The following is a 12349-nucleotide window of genomic DNA, read 5'->3' as shown; positions in this document are numbered from 1 at the left end:
ATAAATGATGGCTGGATACATCAATAAAAGCTATAAAATAAGTATGTAAATGTATATTTCTCTATTTTCTCATTCATCAATAAATCTGATGGACTGATTTTGGCTTTCTAGTTATCCCACCACCACTCCCTGTTTTCAGATATGAAATGCATACCGATCAAGTTAGATTATAATAGCTGCAGAAAATAGTACATACCTGGTTGGAGGGGACTCACTTATTTTAACATTGCTTGGCTGTGGCTGTGAAAGGCAGCACCTTTCAGGAAATACAAGTCTCATGGCTTAGACAACGTCAAGATGACCAGCAAATCAGACAGTTACTATGTACTGTTCCAGTTTGATCATGGTTCTATAGGCCCACCTTTAATCTCAAAAATAGCATCAAATAGCTAAAATATAACTGTAATCTTCCTCCTCTGCATTGAGGAAAAGGAGAAGTGGCAGGGAATGGGCAGAAAAGGACGCTATGCTCTACTTAGACAATTAACAGGGACAGAGAGCTAGGCTTAGATGAATGAAGCAAAATGAATAAATTAAATAATCATGCATGAGGGAAAAATCTAATAATTAAAAAATACTTTTAAGGGGCACCTGGATGGCTCAGTGGGTTAAGGCCTCTGCCTTCGGCTCAGGTCATGATCCTGGGGTCCTGGAATTGAGCCCCACATCCGGCTCTCTGCCCAGGAGGAAGCCTGCTTCCTCCTCTCTCTCTGCCTGCCTCTCTGTCTACTTGTGATCTCTGTCAAGTAAATAAGTAAAATCTTTAAAAAAATACTTTAAAAATGTACTTTTGGCATAACAATGCTTTCTCCCATATACTCTTAAACTTATAAGTTGGTACAATATGCAATTCAAGTAATATAAATGATTATGATAAATATGCATATAATATGGTATGAAATGCAAAGCAACCAGTTGTCAGGCTGTTAGTGTTAAAACACTATTGAAGGTCAGTGCAATGATTCTGAGTTCTGCTAACTAGAACTATTGCCCACATTTGTTCATAGCTTCTAGTTACTTGTGTTTGCCTACAGTTTAAATAATACAAAATTATTAATAATAGAAACCTAATTCTAGAACAAAGACGCCTGAGATATGAACATAAATCCAGAGCTATGACTCTAGGACAAATAGCTGATATTTAAGAGCCAGACAACATTCTAGTGTCACAGTTTTAGAGAAGTTTTAGATTTCATGTAGGAAATCCATAAATCCATACCACATCAAAAATGCATACTGAGATAAAATTCTATAGACTGCTGTTAAATCCCTTTGCAAACCTTTTTTTAAGTGTTATTCAAGTTTTTCAGATTCAATCCAAGAGAGCATCTCCTGAACACAGTAAACCCTTAATCCCTAAACTTCTGGTTCTCTAAAAGCAAAGAAGTAATCAAAGCACCAGTGGGCAGCTCAGCAACATCTCTCTGGCCCCCAACACACACATACCCTTCTTCTTTCCATTCTCTCATCGCCAAAAGGATTTTGTCCAGCTTGAATTGGGGAATGTACCACAGATGGCAGAAACCTATGGTATCTTTTTAAAATCCAGTATTAGGAAATGGGATGAATGTGCATTCATGACAAAATATTGTAAATTGGGGGATCTGGGAAAATCTAGAGCCACGGTTACAGTGAGTCGGGAGCTGAAATCAATGCTCTCTTCAGCTACACGCTGCTTGAGGGCCAGCAATTCATGTGGCCAGTATTCGCTGTCATTCCATCACTGAGAATGCAGAGAGCTAGAAAGCTAGTGTCATGAGGAACCTGGCATCAGAGGGACCAGTCGAGAAGACCAGTTGTGTTTTCTAGCCTCTCTCACACCAGCTCTGCTAAGAAGACCTGGAATCTTCTCTAGCTCTAACCAACCTCCTCCCTCTAGGGACTGGGCTCTAGCATGGGATGGAGATCCTGCTTTAAATCACATGGACCAAACATCTTAACCAGCTAGGTTGCAGTTACCCGTCTGTCCCTTCGTCCTGTCCACCTGGAGACTCTTGTACTTAGTCCAGAAGATTACAGCTGCTGTTAGCTTGATATCAGCCCTCACCACGAGGTCTCCAGGCTCTAGGAGATACTATACTATAGTAAAGGTTGTTGGCACGCAACCAAAGGCCTTGCTTCTAGTGAGTGAGTTGGCAAAACTAATCTAACCAAATGTCTTTCCAAATGCCCAGCCATGGAAATCCCAGCAAGCTTCCTGGGAAGCCAGTGCTAAACAGATCCCCATATCCCAAATAGACAGTGCTTAAGAAGATTGCCCGCATCAGTAGCTGAGGACTAGTGAAACGCAAGTGAACTAACCAGGACAGAGGGGCCTACATCATAGTCACTACAAGAATTAGACTTAGTGAAAAGCAGGATACTAGAGTAAAAAGAAAAATTTGGAACCAAACAGAGCCAGAATCGGCTCAGGTACTATCTTCATAAATGATTAACCAGTTTGATTCTCAGTTTTCTTATCTCTAAAATAGGGTTAATGATGGCATTTGTCAGCTATTGTTACGAAACATTATCTCACAGATTCTGTGGGTCAGGAATGCAGGCAGTGGTGCACCTGGGGGCCTATGACTTACAGTCCCTCCTGATGTTGCCCTTAAAGTGGTAGCGGGGTGTGAGGACACATCTGAAAGCTCAACTTGGAAAGAACTGCTTCCAAGCTCACTCATCTGGTTGGCAGGACTCAGTTGCTCTTGAGCTGGTGGACTGAGGGCAACTTACATGAATTTCCCAGGCCTTCCTCAGTCTCTTGACACAAGGCAGCTCACGCCCTGTCAGCTGGCTTCTCTCAGAGCCAGCAGGCTAGAAAGCTAGAAAGGGCTCCCAAGACCGAAAACCAAACTATTAGTAACCATATTTCAAAGTTTCAGCCTTACTCTTTGGCTATATTCTATTCGTTAGAAATGAGTCCCTAAAGGGGCACCAGGGGGCTCAATCCATTGGGCATCCAACACTTGATTTCAGCTCAGGTCATGATCTCAGGGTCATGGGTTCACCCCCCTCCCCCACCTTAGAGATTCTGCTTGTTCCTCTCCTTCTGACCCTACTTCTGCTCTTCCTTTCTCAAATAAATGGATAAATAAAATTTTCAAAAAAAAAAGAAGAATTGAGTCTATAAATCCAGACCACACAGGGGTGTGGATACCAGCGGTGGGGGGCCAATGAGCGTCATCTTAGAGGCTGTCTATCACAATGGCTTCAGTGTAAAGGGGAAAAATATATGGAAAGCAACCTGTGTTTAGTAGGAGTCTAATAAGTAATAAATATTAGTGAATTTCTGGCAAACAGTTCTTGTTTAAAAGCCACAAATTTGTACCTCTGGAAGAAGGAGCCATGATAAATTATTAGAAAAGATTCATTTTTATCTAGACTTGATCACTAAGATAACTGTACTTAATTGTATCTCATACTAAGTTTCAGGTAGTGCAACAGAAATTTCTGAAATGTTTACCTACTGAGAAAAAATCAGTGGGTAGGGGAAGCTGTTCCTAGTTGCTAGGAGAGCAAAATCCCTATAGAGATTAGTCATTTTGAAGGTGATATTTCATAATGACATTTATTTTTAACTGTAGGATTGATGAAAATAATCAGGTAGGTAAGTGTTGAGACCAGAAGTAAGTATATTTTGGGGGAAGAACATCAAAAAGACTTAGTCTGTGATCTCACCAGAAATGTGTGTTAATGGGGCGCCTGGGTGGCTTAGTGGATTGAGAGGCCAACTCTTGATTTTGGCTCAGGTCATGACCTGAGGGTTGTGAGATGGAGCCCTGAATCAGGCTCTGCACTCAGCGTGGAGCCTGGTTGAGATTCTCTCTCCTTCTCTTTCTGCCCCTTCCCCTGCTTGTGTTCTCTCAAAATAAACAAACAAAATCTTTTTTTTTTTTTAAGAAATGTTCATGAAGTGTTGAAAAGCCCATTTCTCTCCCCTCTTAAAAACAAGTCAGATTAAAATGTTTAGCACTCATGGTCGAAAAGGGCAATGTTTTTTAGAATATTTAGATAAAATTCCGTATATTTTAAAAACATGAATTCGAGGGGTGCCTGGGTGGCTCTGTGGTTAAAGCCTCTGCCTTCGGCTCAGGTCGTGATCCCAGGGTCCTGGGATCAAGCCCCGCATCAGGCTCTCTGCTCAGCAGGGAGCCTGCTCCGCCCCCCTCTCTCTGCCTGCCTCTCTGCCTACTTGTGATCTCTGTCTGTCAAATAAATAAATAAAATCTTTAAAAAAAAAAAAGTGAATTCAAGGGGTGCCTGGGTGGCTCAGTTTGTTGGGCATTTGACTCTTGATTTTGGTTCAGGTCATGATCTCCGGGTCCTGGGATCGAGCCTCATGTAGGGTAAGAGAGTCCGCTTAAGGATTCTCTCTCTCTCTCTCTTTCTCTGTCCTTCTGCCTGCCCCACTACTCACACACACACACTCTCTCTCTCTAAAATAAATAAATAAACCTTAAAAAAAAAAAAACCCATGAATTAAAAGATGTCAAAAATCCAATCCTGTACCCCTTACTTGAAATAGTTTTGTCACACTGTTCCCCATGAAACTAGTAAGTCTGTCCAATGTACTGAGTCTCTTATTTCCCTCAGGCTCTTTTTCAAAGGAGTCATTCGGTGATTATGGCTACATAAAAAAATAATAAATTTCTCTACAAGTAGATACTGAGTACACTTGAAGTATGCCAACCAGGAATTTAAAAAACAAAAACAGGAAGAAAACAAAACAAACAAACAAACAGAAACTTGCAACAAAAGTGGGTTTTGCAGGATAAAAAAGAAGCATTCACAAGAGTTCAAGAATCTCTTGTAATGAAATCAGGGGACAGTTTTCTGTATCTGCTGAAATGTTAGTGTACTCCTTGTTAAGGTCCTGACTTTCCCTGTCAGTGAGTTCAGACTTCTTGATTTCACTTCTCGTGTGCCAACAGATGCTGTATTTCAAGGTGGAACAAAGCTTGCCTTTCAGAACAGTGCACCAAATGGAGAGTTTACTCTATTCCCTCATTCTCTGTGCATCTGTTCCTCCTTGGTCCTGTCTCTTTACATGTCAGTTACTGCTTATCTTCCCCCTCCTCCTTTTCTATTTGCTCTTCTCACTTGCTCTTCAAACACTTCTCACTGTTTACTTCAATGTCTTTGCTTTTTCCTTTGTTCTCTGCACTCCCCACGTATGATCACCAGCTGTCCTACTTTCTGGGGCACCTTCCTTTGCACTCATTTATTATTCACTATTGAGTCCTCACTTTTGAATCCCCTTTTCTTATCATGCCTGCTCCTACTCTCCACTGTTCATCATCAGTTTTCACAATCTACTGAAATGAGCACATCAGTGTGTGTGTGTGTGTGTGTGTGTGTGTGTGTATGTGTGTGTGTTTATTTATGTTGGAGAAAGGAATGCAGAGAAAACATTTGATGTTTTTCCCTTTTCAATCATTTAAGCATCAGCTGTTTAAAAAGGATGCCTCTGGGGGCGCCTGGGTGGCTCAGTGGGTTAAAGCCTCTGCCTTTGGCTCAGGTCATGATCCCAGGGTTCTGGGATCGAGCTCCACATTGGGCTCTCTGCTCAGCAGGGCGCCTGCTTCCTCCTCTCTCTGCCTGCCTCTCTGCCTGCTTGTGATCTCTCTCTGTCAAATAAATAAATAAAATCTTAAAAAAAAAAAAAAAAGCATGCCTCTGCCCACCATCCTGTTCCCAGTCTTCATTCTATCTCTTTTAAAATGGCATTATTCAGCTTACCAAACAGGAGTGTGTTGGAGCACTTAGTAAAATAAATTGGAATGAGAGAAAGGAAAACCCTACTTGTGTTCTTGGGGACAAGTCACCAGGTTCAAGTGAAGAAGCCAGGCAAGAAAGAAAAGAGGACGAGCTGAGTTAGACCTGGCACATCTTGGAAGAGAAAACCATCACATTTTAGTGACTAATCCAGGACTTATGACCTTACAGAAACCCCCTCAACCAAAAAACACCCCACATGTCCCGGCTGCACATGTCAGTGCCTGGGGGATAGACATTATAAACAAGGAGTCGCTTTCCATCTCAACACTTTAATCATTTTACCAAAATAATCTGAACACACATACATAAATACTTTGTTATAAGAATGTGCAGCATAAAAAGTCCCTGAGATACATCCAAAAATGACTTGAAGCACATTAAATGCGATTATTCACCATACTAATTACCAAGAACTTGGCTCCCTTCCCTTATATCCAAGGCAGGTGACACTTGGATATATGTGTGTGTGTGTCATATATATAGATGCATGTTTTAACGCTAAACCAGTCTCCCTTTCTGCTGCCTGATTTTCTGCTGCCTGACTTTCTGCCAGTTTACTGCTGTTGGGCAGGAAGTCATTTTCATACTGTAAGGAAGGCTCATGGGGTGGTGAATTAGTTCTTAAGCCCTGGGGTGCCAGTTGATAGAATGATGGCAAGTGAAACTAGGAGGTCCCCCCAAAAGACATCCAACCCCCTCACTTTGCAGTTCAAGTGACAGAAGCACAAAGGGGTTTGATCTGTGATAAGCACAGCTGGTTCTGCCACTATGACTGTAACCTAAGGCACGTCTGGACTCCTTCCTTTGTACAATGGACTGGTGATAGTCACAGCAAACATCTTCCAGGTGCTTCCTATGCGCCAGACACTAAACCAAGGACTTTAAGTGTCTGATCTAATTATTCCAACACTTCCATAAACTATAGATGATTACCTTCAATTAGAGATGGGACTATCAAAACACACAAGGCTTAGATTATGTACCCAAGATAAGGCAATTAGGAAATGTTGCAAAGCTGATCTGGAACCCAGGAATATTTGCCTCCAAAATCCCTCCATTCCAATTCTTAAATCCCTTCTAAGAAATACCCATCAGGTGGGTTCCAAAATTCCTTCTATGGCTGGAAGTCTTGCACAGCACTGAAAAACCACGGCCAAAACCAGGCCCCTCCATCTGTTTAGTATTGGCAAAGGCTGCTTTTGCCCTTATATCAGCAGAGTTTAGCAGCAGCAGAGACTGGATGGCCTCCAAAGCCAGCAATAATTACTCTGGCCCTTTACAGAGGGTTTGCTCATCCCGTTCTAGAACTTTGAAGATCTAGAGTGTCCTGTAACTCTGTAGCACTTTACTGAGTACAATGCACTTTGGGCCACATAATCACATTTAATACTCATTTTGCACGGACATTCATGCTTTATAAAGGAGGAAGCTAAAGCTCAGAGAGTAACCTGCCTAATCAGAACCACACACCCAGTTTCTGACTCCAAATTGCCAACTCTTCCCACGAAGCCACCCTGTCCTCTCTAAGCTACTGCTTGAAAGCAAGTCATACTGCCTTCCCTATCCCAGTATCGTTCCAGGTGCGCTCACATCGTTAGAGTCATCCAGTACCAAAAATATGAAATTTGTAAATTTTTTGAAAAGTTTATGCCTGAAAGAGACGGCATGACAATCACAGAAAAGACATTTTTAAATATATACGATGCACTTATATGCATTCTGGATATGAATTTTAACCTACTCAATTTAAGAGTATGAAAAACAACATAAAATGAGCAACTGCTGTATTTCTTACTCTGACAAGATCGGTCTAAAAAATATTGTTCCTTCTATACCCAGAATTTGCACGTAAGTAAAAATTCAAGTATACCTTCCTTCAGCGAAATATTTAATAAATATGGTCAGTTTTAAATAGACTTACCAGCAAGAAAAGCATGGTAAAATAATAGTTACTCATGTAGCTATGTAATTTGATAATTTTTTTTTCAAAGAAAGCATAGGTGCTTCCTCCTAGTCTGAAAATGCAAGTTCAATCTAAGTAACAATGGTGATTCTTGAAATCATATAGTTTAGCTTTAGGGATACATTTGAAATACAGTATGAGTCCCCTTTTTATTTCAGATATATCCTGAAATATATGTTGAGAATTTTAGACATACAAACACACAAGGAGGAAACCTGAAATCACCGCAAAAAAAAAAAAAAAAAAAAAAAGGCAAAGAAAAAATTTCTCTTTTGCCAACTGACTGCTATGTGTTAGGCACCTTTATTTATTTTACTTCCCCAAATGCTCACGATGAGCTGTGAAGTATTGTCCTCCTCCATTTTTCAGATAAGGAATCCGAGGTTCAAGGTTATTACTAATTTGCAGAGGTCACACAGCTGGAATCAAATCTAAGCCAGATTACCTCCAAAATCCACTCTCCCGGTGCCCCATGTAGATTCCCCGTAACACCAGTACCTCATAAATACTCATTTTCAAGAGAAGAATTTTTCTGGGCACCCGGGTGGCTTTGTCCGTTCAGCATCTGACTTTAGCTCAGGTCATGATCTGAGTCTGCTTCTCCCTCTCCCTGTGACCCTCCACCCACTCGTGCTCACACTCGTGTGTGCTCTCTCTCCCTCAAATAAACAAAGTATTTTTTTAAAAGAATAAAATTTGGGGGACGCCTGGGTGGCTCAGTTGGTTAAGCCGCTGCCTTCGGCTCAGGTCATGATCCCGGGATCCTGGGATTGAGTCCCATATCGGGCTCCTTGCTCAGCATGGAACCTGCTTCTCTCGCTGCCCCTGCCTGCCTCTCTGCTTGCTTGTGTGTGTGTACACTCTGGCAAATAAATAAAATCTTTAAAAAAAAAAAAAGAATAGAATTTTTAACTTTTTCTTTATTAACTAGCTGATAATTTGTAATGCCACCCACACTATAATATTTAAATAAGGAAATTTTATCGGTGGGCTTTAATTTCTTTTTTTTTTAAAGATTTTATTTATTTATATTACAGAGAGAGAGACACCGCGAGAGAGGGAACACAAGCATCGGGAGAGGGAAAAGCAGGCAGCCCACCAAGCAGGGAGCCCGATCCAGGCCAGATTATAGGACCCCGGGGACCACGTCGGGGACCATGATGGGGACCACGACAGGGACCACGACCAGAGACCGGAGCCAAAGGCAGACACCCAACCATCTGAGCCACCCAGGAACCCCTTTACTCTCTCCTTTCAAGGAAAAGAACTGAAGCGGTTGGATTTTAGGGAGCTTTTCAAGTCTGCAACAAATGCAGAGACAGTACTTAACTCTATGATTCAGCTAATTGTCCTAATCAAGTGCACAATTGCTGTTTACGGCGGAACTTTATATAAACCTGATTAATCTTGTACCACACCCATAATAATCAATCACTGAGGGTCATTATAATAAATCGAGGATTTCTTTATATTGTATCTGTATTAGATAATGGATGTTAGCTGAACGTATTGCAATAACCATAGCACATTTTATGTAAACTAACCATCATGCTCTATGCCTTCAACTTATACAGTGACATGTGCTAATTATTTCTTAATATAACTGGGAGAAAATAATAAATCTAGGACAAAAAGAAACCATTGTTTGAGGCTGTAAATCAACTGGCTTTCTAGTTATTGACCTATGGCCTGTATTACATTAAAGAATGTCATTTTAAACAAATAGGTTCTGCCAACTGATTTATCAAAGTTAATTACTTACTTGTTGGCAGTGGCAATTCGAGGAGACTTTAAAGAGCCTTCCTTGCCTTACACATTTTTGTCTTTCCTGGCACCAGCAGCCCAGTGTTTGGCACAGAGCAGGCACAGGTGGACGCCTACTAAGTAAGCTATTCATTCACAACTTTCCAAGGCAATATATGTATTTTCAAAGTTGGCCCCAGGACACTGTGTCAAGGTCACTAGGAAGGGAAGGATGCACTTGACTACCATGCAGACCAGGAGGGGAACCTGCTGGCCCTAAGGAAAGTTGCAGATTTGGATTTTAACAAAACCCAAAGCTCGCTGCAGAAACTAATTTAGTTCCACTCCCTAGCAACTAAACATTTTACCAAAAACTGACTGGAAGGGGAAAAAAACTAGCATTAACAGACACTTTTTTCCACTTCCATGATTCCATAATGCAGTACAATCTTGCCTTGTTCTGCAAACAGGTAATATTAGCACCCCTGGAGGACTGATGTTCCTGCTGAGAATTTGGTCCAGTGAAATAGATGAGAACAAGTAATTTTGTGGAAAGTGACACCTTGGCTTCCTTCTCCTCTGTTTGTAAACACAGGCTGGTTTTCTGGAAAGAGGGGAAAGGTTGCTTCCACTTTATTTTCACATCTGTAATTTCAATACACTTCTTAAAAATTTTAAGTTATAGAAAAACATAGAGGAAATAAGTTAGATGATCATTCACATTGCAAAGGGATTCTCCATAGGGCTGCATTAAATACTGAACTCTCCTAAAGCAGTGATTGGGACTTGATCTAAAAGCAGCTTTCCAAAAATACATTTCAAAAATACATTTGTAAAAGTGAGGTATACCTATAGATTCATCTGAACTCTTCTTCAAGGACAATCTAGCATCTTCTTTGCATTCATAGAGCAAGGGAATAAAAAGGACTTGTTAAGGAACAGTCAATGGATGTTTGAGTGACCCTCCTCCTCAACTTCCTTCTTCTTAGGAGATGAGGCTTTTCAGAATTCAACAAAGAGGACTGGTGGCCTAGTCCTATCACTGTTCCACAACAAGCCGCCTTCTTAAACCCTGGGCTTGCTGCACGCCGGCGCAGTGAAACGGAGTGGGGATTTGGAGTCCATACAGACCACAAATACGGCCTGGGGTGGAAGAGGAAAGCCAGAGCAACTAACTCAAAGGCTTCCGGTAGAGAAGCTATTTTTTCCCCTCTGCATCAGTTACACAGTAAGGAAGGGCTCCCTTCACAGGTGAACACTGATGCCCATGGACAGCAGACAGAGCCCAACTGCTGTTTATGCAAAAACCCCACGAGAACCAGGAATCCTTCCCACCCAGTCTTTGCGCTGAGTAATATTGATTGGCCATATGGAAACTACCATTTCCCCATAGAGTACAAATGGGTGTTTGGAAAACTCCGTTCCATGATTCAGGAGTCCAGGAGATGCACAGCTGAGGCTCAAAAAGCTGCCTATCTGACCTCCCCAGGGATACACGCACAGGAGAGTGGCCTCACCGCTCAAACCAGCGAGCCAAATTGCGTATGCTCTTGGGCCGGTCCCTGGCGGTCTGCACAGCCTGGCAGGCCCGGCACCAGGGCTCGTCCCAGAAGGAGGTGATGTGCACGGCGTAGCTCCGGCGCCAGTAGAAGTAGCGACGGTAGACTGCCGGGTTTCGGTCGAGAAAGAGCAGGTAGGCAGCCAGGGAGGAGGCACTAGGGAAGTCATCCACGTGGATGAAGGCACCGCGGGGCACGAAGCGCTCGTAGTTGGCACGGTCGGGGCCCAGGACCACCGGCACGGTCCCGGCCAGCAGCGCGTTGCGCCAGAACTTCTCGGTGATGTAATCGAGGTGCTGCGAATTCTCGAAGGCCAGGTAGAACTTGTAGCGGGCCACAGTGTGCAGGAGACCGGCGTCCGGCACCGGCCGCCCAGGCCCGCTGCGGCCGAACACGTCCACCGCCACGTGCTGGCTCAGCTGGTGGTAGTAGCGGACCCGCGCCTGGCGCTCGTCCCAGTTGCTCACCACCCAGGACACCAGCCCCCGTTTCCGGGCGAGCGGCGGGCCCAGGCCCGGGGGCTGGTCGCTGGGATGGTTCCTGGGGTAGAGGTAGCCGTAAGGCACGAAGACGTCCGAGTCGGCCCGGTAGGAGAGGGTCCAGTTGAAGAGGTTACCCGCCAGGCTGCGCAAGCCGGGGGAGTGGGAGGGCGACTCGAAGTTCATCCACACCCAGCGCTGGCCCGGGGGCCTGAGGCCCGAGGTGGCCACGGCTTCGGCCGCGGCCGCCGCCTCGTCGTCCAACACCCGCAACTCCAGCTCCTCCGTCCAGCGCGCCTGGACGCCCCAAGGCGGGGGCCAGTCGTGGGGGCCCTTCACGAGGTCCCGGTGGTGGAAGAGCACCGCCTGGGCCTCCGCATAGGCCGCTCGGTCGGTGAGCAGGCGGCAGCCGCTGATGTTGAAGCGCAGCCAGCAGTCCGGGGGCCGCCGCGCGCCGCTGTCGCGCCCCGCGAAGGGTTCCCACCACAGCAGCACGCCCACCGGCCGCGGCGGGGCGGGGGACGCCCAGGGCAGCGGCGGCAGCCGAGTCCAGCAGGAGTAAGCGGCCAGAGCGGTGCACAGCAGGCCGGCGGCCAGCGCCAAAGCGCCCCGTGGAAGCCCCCGGCCTCGGCGCCGCCCGAAGCCCCGACCAGCCGCCCGGCCCCACGGCGCCCCCATGGCGCGCGCAGGCACGTCCGCCGGCGGAGAGCGGCGGAGCCAGCTCTCATGCTGCCGCTGCGGCTCCAGCCGTCGTTGCCGCTCGCCGCTGCCCCTGGGGCGGGAGAGGGCGGTCCCGGAATCCCGAGGCTCGCGGGTCTGGCTCTCCTCTCCGCGAGTTCCCG

At 44.8% G+C, this 12349-nt stretch overlaps 1 protein-coding gene across 1 annotated transcript; it reads right to left on the bottom strand.

Annotated features, from left to right (window-relative positions):
• Positions 1 to 7994: 7994 nt before the first annotated feature.
• On the bottom strand, positions 7995 to 12185 carry FUT4 (fucosyltransferase 4). The gene has a single exon (XM_059412988.1). It carries the CDS (start codon positions 12183 to 12185, stop codon positions 10983 to 10985), a length of 1203 nt encoding a protein of 400 aa, XP_059268971.1. The 3' UTR covers positions 7995 to 10982.
• Positions 12186 to 12349: the final 164 nt, after the last annotated feature.

The sequence above is a fragment of the Mustela nigripes genome, chromosome 1 (genome assembly GCF_022355385.1).
Source record: "Mustela nigripes isolate SB6536 chromosome 1, MUSNIG.SB6536, whole genome shotgun sequence".
Lineage (NCBI taxonomy): Eukaryota > Metazoa > Chordata > Mammalia > Carnivora > Mustelidae > Mustela > Mustela nigripes.
The sequence above is the reverse complement of the archived record's forward strand: the minus strand, read 5'-3'. Positions and strand labels throughout refer to the sequence as shown.